This window comes from Anser anser (assembly GCF_964211835.1).
Source record: "Anser anser genome assembly, chromosome: 1".
NCBI classification, from domain to species: Eukaryota; Metazoa; Chordata; class Aves; order Anseriformes; family Anatidae; genus Anser; species Anser anser.
In genome coordinates, this window is record NC_139720.1 from 157,455,160 (window position 1) to 157,480,809 (window position 25,650).

Consider the following 25,650-nt stretch of genomic DNA (forward strand, 5'->3'; position numbering starts at 1 on the left):
TAATTTGGGTCTTCCCAAAGGCTTCACAGTTGTTTTTTTCCCCTGTTCTGGTGGTGGGTACTTTGTGCTAGCTTAATTCTCTGTAACTTTCTTTTCCCAGCAATGATTGCCAAGAAATTAATTATGACAGCCAGTGTCGTGAATGCGTGCTGCTGTCGTCTGCTGCCACTAGCGACAGGCTAACGTGCTTCAAAGCGGAGGTCTCTGCATTTGTACCAACAAATCGCTTCTAAAAGTTCCTCCTGTTTTGTCCTCCATTTCAACAGGTCTGGCTCTTTCCTTAGTTTCAGAAGGGTTTAGCAGCAACTATTCAGCAGTTACCCTGGGAGCACACTGCAGATTATGCATGCTTGCCTGACATTTGACAGATGCCCTTAAAAGGCCCAGTTTCCTTTTCACAGAGGCCAGGGGGTCGAGGAGGGTGGAGGGCTAGACACATTTTTGAAGTGAGTGACACATGTTTAAATGTCAAGGTGGTCTTACTGAATTGCTAAGCATAAGCCTTATACACTGAAACCGAGACTAGGTGTGAAATACCCTCTTTAGCTACAGCTCAGAATTCACATCTTTTCATATTATTGAACCCAAAGATGACATAGTCCTTCATTTCCAGGGGAGCTGGATGCCGAAGATTAAATTTTGGTGCAAGTATATGCTAAGGCTCTTTTGAAAGTCTTTCCACATGTGAATAGTGAATAAAACATGTTTTTCAACTGGTACTGTCAAAAGTGTGGAACTCCAAGAGGTAAACCTTCCCTGCTCCCCATTTGGCTCCATCCATGTGGTGGTTGACATTTGGTGTTGGCATGGTATTGATGAGCAGTGTTACAGCTGCAGCTGGGATACGGGCTGGTTGTACAGAGGACGATTACTCATTTGACCTCTTGCAAGAACTAAAAATTCTGCAGCCTAAGGTGAATCCAAACCCCTTCATTGTTTCCCTGAGTAGCTTTCTTGCTTTAGGAAGTGCTCAGCCTGTCAATAACAGGGCTTGACTTGACGTAGAGAACGTCAGCATCATGGTTGAAATTTTTTAGTGTCAGCGTCGCAGTCATGGCATTCCCGAATCGAAACAATGAGGTGACCACAAAGCAGGGAGGTGCACCCGGTTTCGGAGCTGGGCGTACATCCTGGAGGAGTCCTGGCTGCGGGCTGGGGAAGGAGCAGCGCACACGCGCACCTCTTCCCCTTCCTTTGTCCTCAGGGCCAGCCGAAGGGAAACTCAGGTGCTGAAACCATATGCAGGTCTACATTTGCATATGCCTCCAAATCCACATGGTGGATGACTGGGGGATGGAGGTCAGGAGCACACTACCACATGTTTCAGCAGGTAAAATACAGAGACCTTGAAAGTTAGTAGTTAGTTTTAGAAAATGGCTGGCACAACCGTAACCATTACTGGGTATCCAGATCACTTTTAAAACCAACAGAAGAGTTCCTGTCATCAGTGGGGTTGCAGGTTTGAACCATTTCAGCAGACATTATGTCTGATTTTAATTAATTCATAATTTTGATGTATTATACATTAATTTCACACTCCCATGGAACCAGCAGCACCAGTCAGAGTAAGGAATGTTGCAGGCAGCCCTGGTTCAAGGTTCAGCATGCAGCAGTCCATATCAATCTCAGACCTGATTTGTTTTCAGAAGATATCACCAATTATGTCACGGTAGCCGGAGGTAGATGGATATCTCCTTGGAAGGAAAAAAAAATGGCCACCATCATTTTGACTTGTCACCTAAATTGAATTTGAACTCAGCTCTCTAGAGAAACACGTCCACTACATTAAACAACTGGGGGAATTAATGCTCTCATTGATCCTGCTCGTCACTACAGATGAGTGTGCTCGCATCTGCATCTGACGTTTCCATCTAAGGAGGTCAACCCATGGGCCTGAAGGGGCAGTGTGTTCCGGTCTCTCCAGCTGTGCAAAACAAGGACAGCCCTGCTGCAGGTCTCTGAGTGCCTCTGGGTTCATGCTGATGTGAATAAGTGAGAGCAGAGGTTGGGTCACGAAGGAGATGCTGAAGCAATTTCCCCTTATTAGCTTTAGTATCTCCTTTTAAACATAAGTAGAAATATGAAAATGAAAACAACGTTGTCAGTTAATGTTGATGAATAATTTTAAAAAATGTGTTATCAAATATACATCAAAAAAATTAAGGTTTACTATACATTTGTATGGCAGTTTCTAAGAAGGGTATCTATAATATGAAAGTAGTTACTGCCTATCAGATGATAACTGCACACTTTGCAGGGCCCGTGCCTGTAGCATACTGCAAGCTACAGTCATATGTCCATTGGCTGCATAGAGTTGTCCACTTGGACACTCTGAAATAAAGGCCCTTATTTATATTTCTTGCATCTCCTCCCAGAAGAGATTTTTTTTTTTCCTGGTAAGTTTGGTTAAAGATCATTGGAAAGTAGAGAACAAAACACACAAAGCTTCAGAGAGATCGGATATTTATTTTGGATGTTTTGAAATCTTAGGAGGTTTTTTTTTTTTTAAAGGTCTTTATGATTATCTGTCCTGTCATATACATAGATATATAAAAGATTTAGTTGCTAAAGACTACTTTTTCTGCTTGCCCTTATACAGAATAGCTGTTATTTTTTTCTTAAGAGGATTAAAGTAGACATTGGTTAAAATGTATGAAAAAATTGTTCCAGAAAACTGAGAGCAATCTTTTTACTATATCGGTTTATACATACAAATTGACTTTTTGGCTGATAAAGAGGGCAGGAGGTAGATGAGCAGGGAGGAAGGAACAGCATTCTAGGAGCGATGACAAAAGGTGCTGGAAGGATCCCAGATTATCAGCATAATGTAGGAAGGGGGTGGAGGACAGCATGCTAATGTCCTTTCCTGTCTGAAGTTGGTATGAGGACCCTGGTGGGTGTGGGGAACGACTCTAAGAAAACATAATACTGGTAAGCTGTAAAAGGGGGATGTAGGTCATCAGAAAAGCCCAGGAAACTGAGGAAGAGAGGCAATATCATTTAATTCCATGTTAAGACTGGTTAATTTTTTTATTTCTATTTTTTTCCTTCCTTATTAGATGATTTCAGAGCTTCACTCTAAGGCTTGAAAACCTACTTCTTGTGTTCAGGGGAAAATCTATTCACAAGCTATTTTCTAATCCACCTTGAATTATAGCTAAGAAATTAAATCAACCTCCAAACCTCCTATAGCCTTCTCTTCTTCCCTCACTGTGCACTTCTCTCTGAAGTGGCTAGGCAAACATACTGTTGTCTGTTAATAAAATGCACATAGATAAAAGACACGAAATTAACATATCACTAGATTATAAAATCACAAATTCTATTCAGTTTTCTGTTCTGGTAGCATCCCTGTCAGTTATTAATTTGACCTTTGCAAATATTCCTTGCAGTGTGTCACGTGGTTATAAAGCAGCAATGCCTTCAAAACTGCACACAAATCTCCAAAACCTAAAATAGCCCTATAGTGTACAGTCAAACAGTCAAATGCTGGTAAAGCAATTTAAAGTCTATTGGTCTCCCTAGGCTTAAACAGTGCAGGTTTGCTTAGTGTTGCATAGCAAATTTGGGGCCTGGTTCACCTAGCCAGAAGATCCCTGGCTCTTGAGCCACCCTCTTCCTTCTCACCACAGCTCGCCATGCCCTCTACAACCTTAACACTCTTTGAGGTAATGTTTAAATTTTTAGGTCTTTAAAATTGCAAGTAAAAGAAGGGGGAGGAGATATTCTGATGAACTGTATATCTCACAGCTCCTAGACTTTCCTATCCAGGAAACAGACCATTCATATTTTAGCTAGAAGAGTAAGTGGCAGAAGTAAGATGTGGCCTTTATCAACCAGTCATGCTGAAAGAGGGAAAAACCTCCAGCTGCTAGTAATTTATGCTGGCTACAGTCTGCTAGGCCATAGAGGAGCCCAGGAAATGAGGGTCTGTACATGCTCGTCATGGCTTTACAGGTAGGCCCAGTCCAGGGGATAAAGGCAAAACTGATGGTTATTTGGCATGCCTGTGCTGAGAAGCAGTGTACTGAGTGGGTGACTCCTGAGCATGTCAAAACAGAGACAGCATTGTAGTTTCTATTCCATGCAATCTGGTGTGACCTAGTGTATTACCACCGCCACCGCCACCGAGCTCCTGCAGCTGAGCAATTTGCTGTCTCTCAAGTGAGCCACCACAAACGACATGGGACATACCCTAAACCAGCAGCAGGCACAAGGTAGAATATCCCTAGGTAGACCTCCGTGAAAACACGGCTCTTGGCAAGAGGCTTGTTGAGACAGCTTGGCTTTGCACCTTGCAAATCACGCCCTGCATATGCATCATCCTCTTTTTGCATTTTGCCTAAATCCAAGGGCCCGTGGTATTTAGGCACCTAAAGCTGCAGATAGGCATCTACAGGCACCTCTGTACCTTTCCAAAGAAGCCTTCTGCCACGATGCTGTTACTAGCTTTCTGAACCGTGTACCTCTTCGCCAGCATGTGAAGCTATTCGTGTTCCATGAAAAAAATGCTGTGTTACAGTTAACAGTCAGCCACAGCACCAGCTCTGGTGTTGACATCGCTAATGTTTACGGATTAGAAAATGTTAGTTCCGTGCAAATTATATTTAATTACTCTTGTAGAATAATAATTATTTTTCATTAATAGAGCCCTAAATCTCTAAAAGCCCTAAATAGTGTATATCTCATTATGTTACTCAGTACAAAACCAGTGAAAACCTTTAATTCATTAATGATTAGCTGGAAAAGCAATGTGACAGATTATTATACATGCCACCAAGTACTATTAGTACACTGATATACACAGTTTAATTTAGAACTTTTTTATTAGAGTTTTAGTTCTTCAACCATGGAAATTGAGTAGAAAATGACTATGGAGATAAATTTTCATTTGACATTTTTCTTCAACCATGTTTTGTACCACATATTCATTCATTTTTACAGTTTGAGCAATGTGAAAAATATATATATATATATATACTCCTTTTACATGGAGGACTGCTGTGTTTTGTTTGTTTGTTTGTTTGTTTTTTAAAGCCAGGCATCATTTAGTTAGTTACTTCCTGTAAGGCAGAATGTCAAAATTAGCAGCAACATACCTTTTGAAAATGGTGAAACACAAAGCATGTGTGCATGCTGAATCCCTGCTGGACCAGCAGTTTGGAGACTAAGCACAGCCAAGAGCATTCTTATGTGGGAATGAAGCTCTGTATTTGTCCAACTAAATCAGTCCTCTACTTCTGGACTTCTGTACTCTCCCAGTGCACAAGTGCCAAGAAAAGCAGTTGAAAAGTATGTGAAAGGAGGCTGAAAAATAGTATCTTAACAATGAAAGAGAGAAAAGAGCAAGAGTCTTGTTCTCTACATGCCCTTCTCACCACTGGAGACAACTAGGTATACCTGGCATGTAGTATGTCCTAATACAGCAATCTAGGGTGGGCCAGACAAGTAGCACCCTAAAAGTTACTTAATCCCCCCAATAACTGTACCCTGCAGATGTACGCCTCAGGCACAGGTAGCTGGTAGCTAGGGTAGGAAAGCTGGGACTATGTGCTGGGTGGTGAAGCTCTGCTCTGCTACACCCACGCAGATGACCAGACCGTTCAGGTCATTGAGTCTAATTGAATTGGCATTATCGCTACATTTCAGATGACCGAAGAAAAAGATGCACATACTTCTGTCTAAATGGTCCCTTGCAGCAAATCAAGCCAAGATTAAACACTGTTGCATTGTCGCTTTATTTTTGTGAACTCCACACAAAATGCAGAGTCCAGACATATGAGAAAATGTCTCTAAATGAAGGCTCTGGAATTGCCTGTTGGCAAGGCAGATGTTTTGCAGGAGAGCCTGCAGTAACTTCTGCTTGGTGGGGAGGACTTTTCCTACTCTTAAAATGGAAGGAGAAATGCATAGATCAACTTGTCTGCTTAAACAGAATATTTTTGGGAAAGCACATTAGGGTAACCCTTGGAAAATACTTGTCAGCCACCAGGCGTTTTCTTCCTTTCCCATCCCTGCATGTTATTGGGTGTTTTTTTGATGGTTGCAGTGTTCTACTCAGTTGTACCTGTTCCCAAGAGGGAGTTTTGACTTCCCATAAAAACTTTGTCAAAACATAGGCTTTCCATTCCACAATACAGTCCAACCTTTTGAAATGTGCTTTGATCACAGTGCAGTATTAAGTCACAGAGCTATTATTATGCCCATGCCAATTCTTAAAAATAAATAAAAAATAAAAGTCATTATTTTGGAATATGAAAATGAAACTTTTCTAACATTCCACTCAACATTTTAATGACAAAATGTACAGAATACACTGAAAAAATGAAACCAGAATTTTGTGGCTTAAACAAGTCAAAATTTCAACACTTTCGTATAGAAAATGCTGTTGATGTTGTGTGCCTACAAATATTTTGAAAATTCCTTGAGTCTACTGTCCAGCAGAATGGTCTCCCATCAGAAATATTTTGTATTCATGAAGTTATTCAGAGCAAGCAGTTTCACACGCTCTAATGAGCTGTATGTGAAAACAGAAGACATGCACTTAACCAACGAACAATGTCTTTTTCTCCACCCCATACCGAATAGATTACAAAATAAATTGTATTATTTGCTTTATTTGTGTCTTTTGGGGACAGTAATATATGGTAAACAATATTAGTGCTTTACATTGACATCTGTCTGTTGAAGAAGGAATCAGAAGTTAGTCTTACCACAGGGTATAAATATGACCTTCTTTAAAAGAGAGTCCCAGACTGTGGCTGAGAACGCCAGGCGTGGGGATGTCCCTGTAGGCCAGCAAGTCTTTGAGAATCTTTTTTAATGCTCATTGTAAATCCTGAGGATGTACAGAAAACTTCAGTTTCTGTGATGCTTTATAAACCACAGGAATATAGTTAACACATTAATAAAGGGGAGAAAAAAAAAAGCCAAACAAACCCTAGGAACAATCCAGTTCCTGTCATCTCTCTTGATTTTTCACTTAGTAGACTTCTTTATGGATTAAAAAACTTTTTTTCTTCTTCTTCTTGTAAAGAGTGTTCATTGAAGCTTGGCCAATAGATGGTATCACCCTTTCCAAAGTCTATGCTATGGGAGGCCTATGGAAGCATATCTGCTCAAGGCATTCATGCAAATTATTACTTACTGCCCTATATGCTCATAAATTAATAGCTTCTCTGTGGATGAAAAACAGAAATTAGACAACCATTAAGGTTGAACAATGTATAAAGAATATTAAATATTAATATATGAAATGAAAAAATATTGCAAGAGATATGAATAGATATGCCAGGAGCATAACAAGCCAAACCTAGGAATGTAAATAATAAAAACATGTTTTCAGCTAGATATTCTGGATGGTTTAGTATTCAAATTAAAGTTTGTTTTCCCATTCAAGAAAAACAAAACAAAAAGTATTTACCGTTGTTGCCTGATTTGCATGAGAGTTCATTTTCCTCCTGTGAACAGAAACGGATCTTTAAGCTGAGGCCAACCAGGATGGAAAGGCCACTTTCTTGTCAGTGAGATTTTAAAGGAGCATTTCAGTGAGGTGTGGATAGCAGCTCTGCAAGTTCAAGAACAAGAATACCCCTCTAGAAATTTAAGTGCTATTTGAATGAATAATTACGAAGCTAGCTTGCGCATTTTAATGACTTGTATCGGCAGGAACTATAAAATTGAAATGGAAATTGCATGAAGAGTTTACTTAATAGTAGGATAAGGTTGCCTGTTGCTAAAGTATTGCAGCTCACTGCATGTGTCACTTGTCTCTGGCAATGATGACTCTCGTTAGAGCCCCGTTGGAGCTACAGGACCTGTCATTTCACATGGTGCAGCAGCTGTAAACAATCAAGTCAAAAAGACCTGATTTCTTTGCGGATCCAAGTTCATTTCTGAAATTCATTACTCTCTGGCTAGCTCCAGCTTATTTCTGCTAATTCTGAATTAAATTTTACTGTTCTATGTCCCTGTGAGAGTTATTGCAAAGGTGGTCTATATAGGTTTTGACCTTGAACGTAGTTTGATTCAGACAAGCCCTTGGTTCAGCCTCCTGTTAGGTCTTCAGGAGTGACAAGCAAACTCATTATAAATACAGACTCGGTAAAACATTTGACGGTACATGTCCTTCCACCCATAGATTCAATCGTATGCAATCTCATAAAGCCATTATGATGTTCGTATCCAAGAGTTCAGGCTGGACTCTATCACAGGACACTTTCCAAAAACTCTAGCTCCACTCCAGCCTAAAACCCTAGTGCGAATCCTACCAAGCTACAACAGCACCACACTTTTAAATTGCGTACATAAAATTACATGGACTTCAGTTCAGTTAAGGTCCCGAATCTGGGCACTTCCCATTCTGTGGGCTGTTTTGTGGGATTCATAGGAATGAGAAAACAGTAAGAAGGAATCTGGTATATTTGGAGGAGGCAGAAATTATTTCTCAGGACAGTCCCAAAACAGTACAGGGAACATAGATATCTGAGGATTTCAGACCCAGATACTTGATTTAATAAACACACGTGCATGCATGCACACACGCATGTTCAAGTAGGACTTACCTCATAGCACACCCTGGTCCAGAAAATTATTAACTGCTAAAGCTTTTGATTAATATCTATCATGGAAAAATCCTAACACGCATCTTAGGAAGGAAAGCTCTTAGCTCTGCCTGCAGTTTGAAAAAATCTTAATCCTGACTATGCTTCAATGCTGGCAGGAAAAATATTTCAAAATGACTGCTGTATTTCTATAATATATAATAAGTACACAAGGCAAAATAGCTGTCCTTCTAAAGACACATGGGAGTAAAGTCGAGCTGTCATAGTGCTTGGGGCTGTGTCCAATGTTGAGAAAATCCAAAATAACATTGCGCAACTGTACTATCAGACATAAGGTCAATCAGGTTCATCTCCCTTCATTTTAAAGGAGGTAGCATCTGTTACCCACCTCATGTTTTAGTAAATAGTCTGTTTTTTATGTGACAAGTGCAAACACAGATACAAATTAATGGGAAAAGAAAAGCCCCAATTGTCCATTTGTGTCACATTGCAAACTGCTGGGTAAAAAACAGCCCAGCATCATTTAATCATCCTGTTTTCCCTTTCCTTTTTCGCTCATTACATTCATTACTGGTCACAAAAGACTGCTCACAAAACAGCTAGTGATTTTAATTTAATGCATCCTTTCTAAAACCTGCAGGGAAATTAAAGGAGGGAGCAACCTGGAGAGGGCTGGGGAGCAGGAGGGGGAAGTGGGGCTTGGCACATCTGAAGCTTTAAATGATAATACTCAAACATTTCCCAAATAGATCTGAGCTGACCCTAAACACACTGGGAGGGCTTAACTCATTAGTTTGCAAATTGAGTCAAATTGACACAAGGAGTTTCCTTGCAGTGCCTTTAAATCTCTGATGGAGGCTGCTGAGTGACCTCTCAATCTGACAGGCCAACAGTTGCCAAACCATCTCAATATCACAAAATCCAATAAAACAAAACAGCAAGGCAGATCACCAGGGGCTGGTGCATTTTATTCCCCACGTCATGCAAAAGGTTGTTGCCGCCACCTCCACGTAAATTTACAGGCATCATTGGTTTACAAAGGGATAACTGCACAAGAGAGTCATAACCAACAAATCTAATCAGGACAAGGTGTAATATTTGGGAATACTAATCTAGTACTGCAGAAACCCAGTGGAGCACAGCCCACCAGGGGGGCATTGCTCTAACAAATGGCACCCTTCCAAATTGCTTCATGCTAGCCACTACGGGGTCTTTGCTTGTAGGTTTGCTCTTTAAAGGTTTGTTTCCTGAACCAAAACCAACAGAAAGTCTCCACTGACAGCCAAGAGACTGGTGCCTCTAGGGTAAGAGCAGAGAAATGTGCACCGTGGGGGAGGCTGACATGGTCTGTATTGGCAAGAGCACAGCTTGAGATAGGACACAGCTCACTGCAGCTGGAGGAATGGGATTTAGCTCCCCGGCAAGGTGTTCACACCCAGGTGTCTGCCCAGGAGCAAAACACCTATGCTAGTAGAGCCTAGGGAGCTGTTGCTCTGCTCAGATGGAAGTCCCTGCCTCCCTGGGCCCTCCACCCCTCCAACTAGGTCTCCAGCCACTGCCACAGCACCTGGCTCCAGCACCCATCCCTGTGACAAGAGTGAGGGTCAAGGCTCTTGGTGGATGTTTTGCGCAGCAGGTTGTGAAGGATGCATCACAACAGCAGTACAGGAGTTCTACTCAGTTTGCAAAAAAAAAATCACAGTGACCTGAGGGGGGAAGAAAGTACAAATGTCTGAAAGGGCTGCTTAAATATTAGTTTATTAGGGCAAATTTGTCCAAAGAATACAGGGTAAAAGTCCTCCAGCACACTACTGTATGCAAACAGTGCAGAATGTGCAGACTAGTTGTAGCTAGACAACATATTCCTTCCTTAGGATGTAGTCCAAAGTCTATTGGACTTGACTTCCAAGTCAGTTGGCTTGGAAATAGGTCTTAGTGCTTTTTCTCATTCAAAGAGCAGTTCTGGTATTTTATTCAAGGCTCTCCAAAATATTTTGTCTGTATTTTCACACCTTCTACTCCCTTCTGCCAGGAACGTGTCTTCTGGGATGCCCCAGTCAAGTAACTCATGAGTTACCAGTTAAAGAGTGACACTCACTTGTAACCATAATCAGGCAAACAGCCTTGGCAGACCAATTAAGCCACGCAGCTTTTTTGACAGACCATGTCCTAAAGTGCAGCCTATTAAACAAAGAAAAGAAAAAGTACGTACTTCAGAAATATTTCTCTGTGTCCTAGTGCTAAGATTTTGGATACACGAACTAACTACTGCCAGCTTACTAAAGTGTGAATGTGCCTCAAAGCTGGCTCGCTTTAATTGCTCTTTTCCCCCGCAGTAAATTCTCCTTCTCTAGGTTGGCAGTTTACCCCTCATTTATTTGCTGAAGAGGAAACTCTCTCACATGTATCCCACGGTAAGAATTTGTGCACTGGCAGCTATGGTGGGGTGGCTGACTCAAGCTAAGTACGTCTTCTCCCTCCCCGTGACTCAGTTGTGTGGTCATCACATAAACCTAGCAAATTTAAAAAATAGGGGCAGCTGGCTAGGTCTAATAAAGGGCATCACGTCAGCACTTCTGTGCCTCAGTGCCTGCCCAGTGTGGTGAGCAGGGCTCACGAGTCTGACAGCTCAGCTCAGCGCCACAGCTGCATCCACCAGTGGGCACCCATTTTCTGGTGGCAGCTTGGTATCGCCAGGTGGGTGACCACAAACCATTCCTCTGGTGCTGTCAGCTCTGTCCCCTTTAGCTGACTCAACAGTTTACCTACCAGAGCTATTCCACAGTGCAGCCCGGTTTTGTTATCCTGCCTTGAGATCCTGTTACCTTGAATTTTTATTTTTTGATAAGTATTTGGTCAAAATTTTCCTTTTTTGATGAAAAAAAAAAAAAAAGAAAAAAAGTGAGGGAAATCCATAGGAAATAACATGTTTAACACTTCAGTCTTCTCTGCGTCATCGCTTATTTGCTCTTCTTTGCCTTTTGCTAATGGGCGCTATACTTCCCTTTATTCTCCTTTTATTTCTATTGTGTTGAAGAATCTCTTTAGTCGCCTCTTATGTGCCTTGCTAATTGAAATGCATTTTGTGTCTTAGCTTCTCTGATTTTATCTGTCATATAACCCTCGGTTTGGTGGGAGAATTTTAACGAGGGGGTTTCCAAGAGGCTATGCAGCTTCTGCTGCCAATGCAGCAAACCATTGTGTTGTAAACACATCCCGGGCTGCCTGACGATTGTGGGTTATTGTGTTCCTCATACTAATGACCCTCTATAGGGAGAGAGCGTGCAGAAACGTTGTGAAAACCTTGTCTTCCCTTTCTGCGTTTTGTTCTTTTTTTTTGTTTCATCCTCACGCCCTCAGCGCCCGGCTTTTCGGCGCTCCCCGGCATCGCACGCGTTGCAGGGCCCTTTTTGTCTGCCTGCTGTTTCATGGTGAATGCAGCGCCAGCTTTCTTAACCTCCCTGCCTGCTGAAACACCTGAGGCCTCCTCTCACACTTGTTGCTCTTTTCTGCTCGGTTTCCACTGCTCCGAGACCCGTCTTGTGAGACAGCACCTGGTATAAACACACACTTTCAGGTGTGGTCTCCTGCTTTTCCAGCTGCTGCCAGGCAAGAGCTTATTTCCAAGTTCAAAACTGCTCAGCTCGAGCCTTGGCTCATGTTCAGCGGCGCTGCAGCTTCGTCAGGACCCTCACCCTGGTCATCCAACAGAAACCCTCCTGCCTATGCACAGTCCCAGTCACCATTTGCTTCAGCGAGGTGCCCTCTGCGCGCGCTTGCTTCCATTTGCCTTTTGCGACTCCAGGCATTTTAGGACAAGAACTATTCACCAGGTCTTCCTGCAATAGCATCCCTCGCATTAGGGCCACCGCCGTATGATGTATAATAATAATTGTTAATCTGCTGAGTGCCTGCACTAGAAGTGCTGCCTTGCTTCTGCGGCTGGGAGAAGCTCTCTCTCGGTGTTTGAAAACCCACTTCTCCACACGGATGAAATGAAACCTGCGGGAAGAAGCTTTTGTACGAGCTTTTAAAATTTTAGACCTCCGAGAGGAACAAAGGGCCTGGCCCTGAACTCACTCTGTGTGAGATAACCCCCCACTAATTTGACAAAAGATTAACCCTTATCAAGGACGCCAAACAAAACCCCATCCAGATTTTAATGGCTGCATCGGCCCCCGGCAGCATTGCACAGCCCCCGGGCTGCCTGAGCCATGGCCCCGTGCCATCCTCAGGAAGGATCTGGCCTCTCCTTCCTCCCTGCCATCCCTCCCTCAGTCCCCCAGCCCACTGGGGCAGAGGGACACCGGGGTGAGTCCGTGCCTGGAGCCCTGGTCTGACACGGGATGGATGCGAGAAGAGCAGTGGCCGGGAACACTTGTGGCTCCTCGCCCAGGCGGTGAGGCTCGGGAGCGCGTGGCTTTGCTTCCTGCCTCGCTGGAGAGACGCGAACGCTGTCGAGAGTTTGAGTTGTGGGGTTTGGTTCACAGCTGTTGCTATCGCTGCCAAACAAAACGTCCCGCTGAGGTAAAATGCCCCGCCAAATAAAGGCAGGAATACCTCATTTTTAATTGTTTTACACACAGGAGAGTGGAAAGTGGGAATGTAACATGCAAGAACAGCTTCTGCCTTTCATTGTTTGTGACAGGTATTTTAGAATAAACAAAACTTACAGGGGAAAAACTGTACACATTTAACATCTGTTATCTCTTTTCTAATCCTTTAAATCCATTAATTTACTCCAAAGTTGTTTAAATTGTTATCAACCTCTTTTGAGGGCTCTACATCTTAATCACAACTATATGACAAATATTTGATGATATAGTATGTATTTGGCAAATACTTAGGACTCAAGTGATAATACCAAAATAGAGGTTTCATATGATTACAGAGACTAAGGGATTAAAAATTAGATTTAAATGGGTCCAAGGGGCAAATTCAAAGACTTCAAACATCTTCTTAAAAACAAGATGCCATGGTTTCAAAAACAGAGATTTCTAAAATGAATTTGCTGATGATCTCTCCTCCAGAAAAATTCTATCACTTCATCAAGCTTATTTATTTATTTAATCTGCCTTTGAAGCTCTTTTATATTAAGAAAAAAATGAGTTCAACTGCATACATTGCACAAGGGGAAAAATAACACCCATGTAAAACCTCAGTGGGAACTTTCTCTTTTTCTGTTTCATGAGGAGCAGCTATTTCCCCAGAGCTGCTTTTGAGTTTTGTGGTAAACTGAACCTCCAGATAAGTCCTTCTGAGAGGGAATTAAATGCTTAGAAGTGACATACAGTCACAGGGCAAGGGGTTGATCCTCAGACTGAGGCAGTGAACTTGAGCGTGAGGTGGTGCATCCACACAGTGGCTGGCTGGCTCAGTGGTTCATCCCAATGGACATCTGGGGCTCCATGTGGTTGTCCACACACATATAGGTAGTGCCATCCCAACTATCTGGCACATCCAACATGTCCCCATGGGTACATGGGACCTACAGGAGTCCTGTGACCCAGTGTAGCCTCAGGGGGCCAGCTGGTAACACCTTCAAGTTACAAACTTGACCTCCCCTCAGCAGGGGACAAAGCACCGTGCTGGTGTGACCACACCACTGCCTCCTCCAGAGCCTCTCCTCCTGGAGCTGGCTTTAGCAGCACTGCACCTTGCTGAAGGCTGCACTATGGATGCACAGACTGGGAATCTGTTCCTGGCGAGCATATCTCCTCCTCTTCTCCCTTTTCTCCATGATGAAATAAGGTTGGGTCTGAATGTGTGGGGTGCTTATTATCTCCAAGAGCTATTGAGCACATTTAGGATCAGGTTCTGCAACAGTTTTAAGCTCCTATTCAATTTTATTTTTTTTTTAATCCCAAATTAGATTTTGTCTAGTTTTGTGCCTGGAGCTAGCTTGCTGGGGGTTCAGATGAGCGTTGGTGCCAGAAGCAGGAAGGGAAAAGGAATGCACAGCCCAGGGTGGGGAGAAAGGGTGGATCACGTTTTCCTGAGCCACCCTGGAACAGCACCCCCCAAGGATGAGGGGTGCAAAACATCCTCCAGAAAGTCTTTAGCATTACAGATAATGGAGACCAAAAGCATGAATTTTTCTCCCACCACGTGTTTTATTTTGGTCCTAAAATCTAGCCCATACCCAAACATAGCAAACTGTGGTGCAAGCTCCTTTCCTACGATGGATCCCACTTAAGGAGAAAGTGCCATGAAAACCTGGTGAGGTGTATGGGCAGAGAGCACCACCTCCTTATTCCTTCAGGAGGAAGGTTAGCAGCTGAACAGCAGCATAAACCATGCCAGGGCACTTTGGACAGGATGTACTGGGAGACCAGTGTGAGAGGAGAGGATTAATGTCGGAGATGTTAAGCATGCAGTTGATGTGCCGGACCTTAGCACTGATGCCTACTCTTCCTCCTTGCTGCACATTTTGACTGTGCTTTAGCTCACCTCTCATGGATCCATGGGAAATCCTGTAGAGAAGCAGGGGAATCTCAGGAGAGGGATTAGCACCACAGCTGGTTGAGTACATTTCCACATGGATTTCTGCTTGGACTTGGATTAGAGTGGGGTATGGCCTGCCCACCTGAGCCAGCCCTTCCTACCATGTGCTTTTCCTCTCCCAAACCCTGGTGACACAGTTGTCACTTGACAGGATTTATGTACTGGATGGCTACTACTCACTAGGGCTGTTGGTGGGGCTTTTCTATGCTTTCTTGCTTTGCTCTCCCTGCACAACACCTGGAAACAGAGAGTCGTCACGTAACACCAAGAACACAAGAAATACCACTGCCTGTAGATGAAATACCACTTAGTACAACAGTCATCTGAAAGAGGATATTTAAATTACATTTATCAGCAAAAGGGGAAAACCAGTTTTTGTTGGGTGTGTGCTCTGAATGGGAAAGTCAGGGGTTTAAGGATTCAAGAAGCTCTTTTGTTAATGTTTTGGCTGATGCGTGGAATACTACAAAAAAGAAAACTCTCATGAGCAAGACAGACTTTGGCTTTCACTCCTGCTCACACATCTTCCATCATCTCCAAACAAACTCAGCTCAGGTGTCTTGGGCTACTCTAAACTTCAGAGGCAAAGTTTAAGAAACAAGATGAATTCAAAAGAGTTTGTGTTGTCAGCTACAAGAGTAAAAAAATGTTATCGGCTGTTTAAGCACTGCTGACTAATGTATATTCAAAAGCAAATCAACACAGTCTCACCCACTCTTCAAGCATCAAGGAAACCAGATGAGACCAGTGTCTCAGAGATATGGTGTCAAAAGATTTTTTTTAGACGGTGGATGGAAAGGGGGAATCGCATTAAAATGTAATGTTTGTCAATGGCAGCGATAAAAAAAGAAAACTTCCCCAGCCATTGCTGGCTGCCGCATGCAGCAATCTGAATACATTGGTAATGTGAGGGACTGATTAGTCCTGTAAGGCTGCCTACAGGTTAGCAGGCCTCATTTCAAATCTCTGACAGCAATATGTGTCGTTTCATGCTTCATCCTCATTCCCCATGTTCAACACAAACCGGGGTCACTCTATATATGGAAATCACTGTCTTCAGGGCAAAAAAATTAAAAAAGGTGAGATTGCCGCTTTAACCTCACTGGCCTCAGAAAATATGTTTTAGTCTGATACATTATACTAGTAGGAATTATTTATCAAGAAGATACAAGCTTGATATTTCAGAAATAATGAGATGTTCTGGTTTTGCAGCTGAAATTTTATGGTCCAGAGAGCATCAGCTATGAATCCAGAGAATGAAGTAAACTTGCAATGAATGATACACAGTATGCAGCTGAAGTAAAATGGCTGTGCAAAGGGTAATATGAAAGTTATAACACAGTGCAAAGCTCACTATGTCTGAAGTGCCTTTGTTGCAAAACAGAGATGGGTGTTTCGAAGACGGTGCAGGCATGAGGTGCTCGCAGCATTTGCTGAGGGAAGTTTGGCCTGGGGAAGGAGTTGCCCGATGAGAAGCTTTAGTCGTTACCCCTCAAATCCTGCAGCTTATGAAAACTACTGATGAATTTGTGTCAAGATAATTTGGTAGCAGAAAGGCAAAGTTCAAATACTTGGTGTGGAGAGATCAGTAAGGCTGCAGCAAAGGCTTGGGGTTCTCTCGCAACACAGGACAGATTTTCTCTCCTGCCTTCTTTTAGCAGGTGTATAAATCTGTAAGTGTGGTTTTGCACTACTGTTTCCTAGCAAATATCAGTGATTTGAGTGAGATGGTGAAGGAGCTATGTCTGAGCTCAATATACTTCTGTCTGATTTTGTTTAGTTTGCTTTCTTGTCTAAGAGAATAATCTGAGCGAGGAAGTTCCATTTGGTCCTTGATTAGTCTTGGGTTAGGGTTCAGCAGAAGTATTTAAATGTCAGACACAGAACTGTTTGCTGCATGAATAATGCTATCCAAAGTAATTAATTCATTTGACACAGCTTGTGGGGATTATAAACTTCACGTGACCTGAAGTGGACATGAGAGCAACCACGAGGAACCAGAGCCAGCTCCAACTGCTGCTGACATCCCTACAAGGCCTATGTGCAGGAGGTTTGTGGCTGTCACAGGTATCAGGGCTCAGAGCAGGGAATCACCCACTGGCTATGGATTCCTGCCCCCATACCACCCAGGCCTTTCACATACCTTCTGCCTTTTCAGCTGGAAGAGGCTGAGTTCAGTTTATAATCTCCTTTTTAGTGATTTACTACCTGTAAAGTTAACAAACAAACAAACCAAACAAACAGAAAAAAAAAAAAAAACAATAAGTTTTGTAGGATGAGACCTACCACCAGTGCTGGGGAGCTATATCTGAACAATGAGAAGGGGTATCATGCCCCAAAATAGGATCATTGCAAGCTGCAACCCTGTGACCGTAGAAGGAAGCAGAGTGAATAGCTCCTCTCTTCCTTTCCCCATTACAGGCAGTTCAAGATCATTTCCAAACAGCTCTTGGGTGCAGGAAAATGCTGTTCCTTCCCCTGGAGATGGGGAGGGGATCTGTCTCTGAACATCTACCTGGGACTCCATCGGCACCCAGCATTTTGGGGCTCCTGAACCTGCCCTGCATGTGTTGGTGGACACCCTGGAGCATTGCTACTCATGCAGCACAGCCCCCTCCAAATGGCACTATGTCTCACGAGCTTCAGGGTAAGGTTTGCCTTACACCGAAGGGGAAGGGATGGTGAGGAGAAGATGGTGATGGTGAGGAGGGTGAGCCTCAGAGCTGCCTAAACCCCAGACTTCATCTAGATTGCTATCAGCAGTCACCAATAAGAGACAGATTAGTGAGAGGGAACCAGCTAAGAAAGGAACAATAAACCCAATATTTTATGTTGTTTGTGCTGCAAAATGTGTTCAGTCTGTCAATTTTAACTGGTTTAACCCCCAGGAAGGCTCCCATTTGCTGACACAGGACAGGCCTGTGACACAGTGCTGACAGGGAGCTGGCACTCAGATACATAAAAGCAATGGTGTGATTTTGGGCACCATGAAGTGGCCTAGCTGGCCTCCAGCTGTGTCTCCAGAAGGGCGTGGGTCTCCTTTTAGTCCTGTGCTATCTCCTCCAGCCCATGCAGAAATGTGGGATACTCGAGGCATTTCTCAGGCACTGAATTCTTCGCTGGGGAAAGCGTATGTTAGCCTGTGGTTAACCCTCTTATATTTTCAGGCATTTTTATTCAATGCAATTTTTCAGTTGCTCTTAATTCTGTGCAAAGATCATAAGACTGCACACAATAGACCCAAGATAATGTAAACATGACACAGTATTTTAAGTTGCTTATCTGTGGTCCACATCCTGCACAGACCTACTCTAGTGATACAGCTGTCCATGTTCAGACCAGCTAGGAGTGGCAGACCATCCCCGCGTGCATTCCTGGCCTCTGGGGCGACAGATTCATTGAAATGAATCAGATTCAAATGAAAGCATTCATTTCTGCACTCCTGTCTTTGGACCCACTCAGAATCTATAGTGTCTCCAAGCCAGGTTACTCTTCACAGAACCCCAAAAATCAGACTGGGCAGGTCTGGGTGTGCAGGGGTGGTCTTCTGAGAGGGCTGAATGTGTTGAGACTGAGATCTTTCCAAAAATGAACACTTTTTAAAAGTCTTATTGCAATGCATGTGTCGCCAGAGGGACACCGCTCCTTAGAGCTGTTCTGGAATTTCTTCTCATATGCATTGAGCTTGGGCTGGGAGATACTAGTGCATAGTGAGAGAGAACAGAGCTTAGTCTAGTGACAAATTATTCTAAAGCACGATTCAAAGTTGCTTCATCCTTTTGAGTGACCTAATTCAGCATAACATATAGATCAAGCAGTACATCTCCACATTTCCACCTCTGATAAAATAACAGCAAGAGGCAGTGTAAACCTTAGGTGACTACTGAAACTGTAAATAAATCTAAAAGGTGGATTCATTAATACAATTTACGAAAAATCTGCATCTCTTCTCATTCAGTGGCTACAACAAGATCTGTTTTATCCTGCATAAATAAATGTGTTTAATAGCTGGCCAATATCATTCATCACAGGGTAGTTTATTGTGGAGGACAATTAACTGTACACTTTTAAATTAGGGCAAAGTGCAGCATCAACCATCAGCTGTTTCAGCTCTGGAAAGAGGTTTTGTTACTGCTCTGACTTGCACAGGAATGACTTCTTTGAAGAATGGGTGCTCTTCTCAAAGAAGGGTTTAAAGTTTGTGGGTGACTTGGGCATGAAAGACCGGATAAAAAGAAGACTAACATGACAATAATAAAGCATTTATTTTCCTGGACCTACTGCTGGATTTTTTTTATTTCTAAAAGTGTGACCTCAACCTGGAGGTGGAACCATTTCCTGAGCAAACTGATACAAATTGGGCACTTCATCTCTGCATCACCTGTGATTGTATATACAGCTGGATTGCTGAGGATGGAATGAAGGAGTGAGAGTAAGTACTTGAAATAAATCTCTCTGATTCAGATGCATCTCAACTCATTTTACTCACCTGACAGACCACATAAGTCAGGAAGCCAAATGCCATAGTTTGTTTGTTTGTTTGTTTGTTTTAAACAGCTGAAGGGGAGGAGGAGAGATTTCCAGAGAGAAGATTCACCCTGCTTAGCATCTTAACCTAGCTATCTCAACGTGGTGCATGATCTCAAGTGATGTGAACCTGGGTCTCCTCTATTCCCAGCCTGACTTGCCATTGTAGTTTAACCCAGCAAGCAGCTAAGCAACACGAAGCTGTTCACCCACTCCCCAACCCAGCAAGTTGGGGGAGAGAATCAGAAAAAGGGTAAAGCTTGTGGGTTGAGATAAAGACAGTTTAATAGGACAGAAAATGAAGGGAATAATGCACAAAGCAATTGCTCAACACCCTCTGACCAATGCCCAGCCCAACCCTAAGCAACAGCAGCTGCCCTACTGCCAGTCAACTTCCCCAGTTTATTTTTCAGCGTGACGCCACAAGGCACGGGACACCCCTCTGGCCAGCCTGGGCCAGCTGTCCTGGCTGTGTCCCCTCCCAGCTCCTGGTGCACCCCATTGTCTGACTCAATTTTTTCCAGGGTGCCATGTTGCCATAAGACTTGCTTTCCAAGGCCCAGGATAGTGTTCCAGGAGGTGACACGGAGCACAGGATATGTTTCCAGCCATTTGGTGTTTGCTTCCACCACTGTAAGCACATGGTACAGTACAGGGATAGAGCACTGGCCACTTTTCTCATTCAGCACTATCTAAAGCCAGCTGGATGGCCTTCACTTCTTCAAATGGGCTTAATTCACCCTCTCCTTCCACAGTTTCTGCAACTTGTTGTGTAGGACTCCATACAGCAGCCTTCCACCTCTGATGCTTTCCCACAATACGACAGGGCCATCTGTGAACAGGGCATATTGCTTCTCAGTTTCTGGTAGTTTATTATACAGTGGAGTGGGGCATCTTCATCATGTGTCACCTCCTCCTCTGGTGATATTCCAAAATATCACCTTGCCTTTTGGCCAGTCTACGATCACTTCCAAGATTCCTAGGTGACTGGGGTTTCCTATCTGAGCCCATTGTGTGATCTGTATGACTCACTTACTCCACGTAGAGTCAGTTGCATAATGTGCAGAGGGGACCCTCTCTTTGAACATCCAGCCCAGCACTGGCAGGCGGTGTGCCAGGAAGAGCTGTGAGAGTGTACCAACCACTTCTGAAGCAGGTTGAACACCTTCATATGCTGCCAATATCTCTTTTTCAGTTGGAGTGTAGTGAGCCTTGGATCCTCTGTATCCCTGACTCAAAACCCTAGGGGTCAACTTGAAGTTTCACTGGGCTTGTTCTGCCAGAGGCTCCAGGTGGATCCATTACCTCCTGCTACGGTGCAGAGCACCTTTATTTTATATTTTGTCCTGCTTGAACTGGCCCAAGGACTACTGCATGAGTTATCTCATGTTTAATTTGTTAAAAGGCGTGTTGTTGCTCAGGGCCCCATTTGAAATTGTTGTTCTTCTGGGCCACTTGATAGAGAGGCCTTACAATCAGACTGTAATTTGGAATGTGTGTTGTATAAAAACCCACAATGCCTAAGAAAGTTTGTTTCCTTTTTGCTAGCTGGTGGAGACATGGCTGTTATTGTGTTGATCATACCCCATTGGGATCTGACAACATCCATCTTCCCATTTTATTCCTGAAATCTGGATCTTCTGTGTCCCTTGACCTTATTTTGTTTTATGTCAAAACCAGCGTTCAGAAGGATTTGGACTATTTTCTTCCCTTTCTCAAAAAATTCTGCTATGTTGCCCCACACAACGATGTCATCAGCATATGTTCAGGAGCTTCCCCCTGTTCCAGTGCAGACAAAATGTAGGGCTGTGTTTCCACCCCTGGAGTAGATTCCAGGTGTACGAGATGCTTCTCCAAGTGAAAGCAAACTGTGGCCTGCATGATGCTGCCAAAGGGATGGATAAAAATGCATTAGCAGTATCAGTTGTGGCATACCACTTGTCTGCCTTTGACTCCAGTTCGTACTGAAGTTCTAGCATGTCCGGCACTGCAGCACTCAGCAGTGGCGTGACTTCATTCAGGCCACAATAGTCCGCCGTTAGCCTCCACTCTCCATTAGACTTTCGCACTGGTCTTGTGGGATTATTAAAGGGTGAGCAAGTCTTCCAGTTGACAAATCAGCTTATGGATGGGAATCAGGGAGTCTCGGTTGGTGTGATATTGCTACCGGAGCACTGCCCTGGTAGTAATTGGCACCAGTTGTTCTTCAACCCTCAGCAACCCCACGCAGAAGGCCCCTCTGAGAGACCTGGCAAGGTAGACAGCTGTTTAATTTCCTCTGTCTCCAAGGCAGCTATGCCAAAAGCCCACCGGTGCCCTTTTGGGTCCTTGAAGTACTCTCTCCTAAGCTAGTCTATGTGAAGGATGTATGGAGCCTGAGGGCCAGTTATAATGGGGTCCTTTTGCCACTCATTCCCAGTTAAGCTCACTTTGGCCTCCAATACGGTTAGCTCTTGGGATCACACTGTCACTCCAGAAATACAGGTGGGTTCTGCCCCTTTGTGGCTTGATGGCATCAGGGTGCCTGTGCCCCAGTGTTCACTAGAACTTTGTACTCCTGTGGGTATGAGGAGCCAGGTCATCGAATCCACACAGTCCAATAAACCCTGCTGTCCCTTTCCTCCAACTAGCTGGAGGCAGGCCCCTCTTTCCTGGTCATAGTATTTGTTACTCACTTCTTGTAAATGCAACTCAGATGTCCCTTTATTAAGATCAGAAGTAAGATCAGCCCTTCTACTCTGTCTGGGGAATAGCCCACTGGAAAACGGAGCAGCCATCTCCCTGGAAGAGATCCTTTTTGTGATTGTTTTTCCTTACAACTCACGTACCTGTGCCTTTAGTATCAAGGTAGATCTTCCATTTTCTCATGTCCTCTTCATGGTCATGCAGGTAGAACCACAGGGTGGCTCATGGTGTGTATAGCCTCTCTCTTGACACTTATTCCTAATAGCTGAGATGAAATACTTGTCTGGATGGATGGGGAGCAGGACATGTCCTCTTTGAATTGCTGGAACTCTTGGGACATTTTCTTCACAACTGAGATGCCTGTAGGGAGGAAGAGAGACTTTCTTAGTACTGCCAGAGTTGGCCAGACAATTCATTCACCATTTGTCCCTCTCTGTCTTTCCAGGCCATTACAACAATGAGTTGGTGTACAATGATGGTGCACTCCATACAAACTTCTGCCATGTGGGTTGTGTGTACTTGACTTCATCTGGATCTTTGGATAACGTGTTGCTGTCCAGATCACTATAAACCACCTCCACCACAGCTAATTTCCTCAGGCACTGTTTTCCCCTCTCCATGGTGGACCACTTGCCTGGTTGACATACATAGTGTTGATCAGGGCTCAGTAGGCATGGGCTAGGCCCCAGTACGTTGCAGTGATTCGTGTCTCTCTGGAATTGCCAGGGTGACAGCATACATTTTTTTTCTAAATACTATACTAGTTTTTAATTATTCTATGCTTGTTCAGGAGTGAAGTTCCAAAACAATGGAGGTTCCCACTGTCCTAGGTACCTGCCCATACTATTGCACACACCCTGCCACTCATAACTGTCCTGCCTGGGGGCAGATCTCTGGGTGACATTCTTAAGTAGTTGTTTAACCTTAAACAAAACCTGAAACACATTCAGGAGACTTAGCAATAGGAACACACTGGTTTGAACATCCCAAGGATATTCAAAATTCTCAAGAGCTATTGTGACTAGCCTGGAGGAGAAGGGGAAGGTGAACAGGAACGGAAAGGTGAAGGAGCAGCTGTCCTGATTCTGTCCCCTCCCAGCTCCTTGTGCACTTGCAGCTTCCTCACTGGCAGGGCAGCATGAGAAGCTGAAAAATCATTGGCTTAGCATGAGCACTGCTCTGTGACATCTAAAACATCACTGTGTTATCAGCATTATTCTCATCTGAAATCCAAAACACAACACCATACCAACTATGAGAAGAAAATTAACTCCATCCCAGCCAAAACCAGGACACTTGCCATCCCTGACCATGGTATGAGAAGGACTGGACCTGTTTGCTTTACCTGAGTACTCTGCTCATTCTTCAAACCTGTCCAGCACTGAGCAATGCAGGGTGAAACCACCTGTAAGTGGAGTAACCAACAGACTAAAAAAATAAATTGCTTAGTATTATGGTCATGGTCTTGTACCGCTACAGCTACTGGCAATGTTCTTACTGCTGGTTAGTATGGTGGGATTTTGCACTAACGGTTGACAAAACCAAGCACAATCAACCAAAGTTGAGTTTGACACTGAAAGAAGAAGAAAAACAAAAAACAATGTGCAAAATCATGGCAAGAAAAACGGAAAAGAGATGAAGAGTTCATCTGAAGGTGATTGAATGCTGTTTAAGAGCTGTTTGTTGTTCTTTGGATCAGACTTGTGCATTAGTTAATATGACTGATTTTCCTTCTTTACATTTTCCTCTTATTTTGAGTCCTGATTATGTGCAACATTTCTGCAGAAAAAAATGCATTTGTGAAATGCTGATTTTCTGCAATTAGCTTCTGATTTTTCAAATTTGTCCTTCACTCCAAGGCTTTTGAGCCTCCATCAAGCAGCATTTTTGAGAGACTATGGGAAAAAAAAATCCTTACAAAACAAAAACAGTATTTTCAGAATTCCACTCTACTGCTTTCAGACTATTTCCATCAACCCTCTTATTCATTTTGATTTATTTCCATCCATAAGCAGACTAACGCTTTTCTATGCTTTTATTGTTCTTCAAGAATAGGCCTTCTATTGGAGAAAAATAATGTCTCTACGACCACCACTTTGCTCAATGCAGATCTTCATTAATCTGCAGCCACAGTACAGGCTTTTAGCAGCAAGCACTTTTGATGGGAATTGAATTTGATACTGCATTATGGTTGTAGGGCTTCTCACAATAGACTGTGTTCTTTTCTGTGTCTGTGCACAATCAGAGAGACCCAATTAAATAATTTGGTGCAATAATGGAGAACAAAAGAGTATGAGGGCTTAAAGTGAGGGCTTCAGCATTTGTATTCTCCCTTTTCTGTATCATGTTAATTAATTTGCCTGAAAACCAAAAGAAAGAACATAATGTGAAAAGCATAGCTCATCTACAACATGGAGGCACTTTAAATGCAGATACCATACCAAATCAACATGTAACAAAGGAACATTCTTTGCATTTCCATAAGAAAAAAAATAAAATAAAGTTGCCAGCTAATGTTGAGTGGTCCCGGTTGTGGCCACTGGGAATAACGGTGGCTATTGGGGAAAGAAAGTATTACAGACAGGATAATACTTTGTGTGCCTGTGGTAACATCTACAAACAAATATGCAGTTTTGAAGTCTAATTGGTGTGTAGAAAATGACTGGACTCAACAGCAACAGAGATCTCAATCATTCTGGGCCTTTAATGTGTGTTTTATCTTCTGGGCTAGAATGTAGTCTATTTTTCTAGTAAAACAGCTCAAAGCAGACCCTTTCAGAGAAATCCAGGTCCTGCTCCTCTATTTGATGTGGAAATCCCAGCCTTATTTCAATGGGCATTGGGATAGTCACTGCTCCACCATCGCTCCAGTCTACAACTGAGTTTGTTCTGAAAAACAAACAAACAAACAAACAAACAAAAACATTTACCCCCTACAGAAACATATACTCTGGTCCAGTAGTCATGCAGTCCTTATTCTCTCCTTGGAGCCTGGAAGCTGATATCAGTGAGTTGAGGTCAGTGAGTTGTGGTTGTTTACAGCTTGGATGGCAGAAGTTATGCTGCGTTCAGCAGTGATATCTCCTCTGTAATCTCCCTGTAAAGGTGAGCTTTTTAAGTGGAGCTGCTGAGATCCATAAAACCGCCAGTTACACATTTTTTTCCCTGTAATAAATCATTTAAGCTGCTAATTGTTTACACTCCTAAAAGATGCAAACCTGAGGATTATTCTATTTTCTCTTATTCATTAGCAAGTGGAAGAAGAATGTTTGCACGGATGTGATCCAAGTGGTTTCGTTATGATTATCTGTTAAATACTATTTTAAGGACATTAGGGAAAACAATTTACCTAAAGAATCTGAATCTTATT

The 25,650-nt window shown here is 43.2% G+C and overlaps 1 protein-coding gene across 1 annotated transcript in view; it reads right to left on the reverse strand.

Annotated features, from left to right (window-relative positions):
* Positions 1–25,650, reverse strand: part of LOC310892383 (uncharacterized protein) — a 64,701-nt gene that overhangs the window by 14,790 nt on the left and 24,261 nt on the right. Inside the window, exon 5 of the mRNA XM_083820076.1 lies at positions 1–25,169. This exon is cut by the window's left edge and continues 14,790 nt beyond it. Coding sequence (XP_083676202.1) covers positions 25,153–25,169 — 17 coding nt within the window. The 3' untranslated portion in view covers positions 1–25,152. The remainder of the gene's footprint in view (positions 25,170–25,650) is intronic.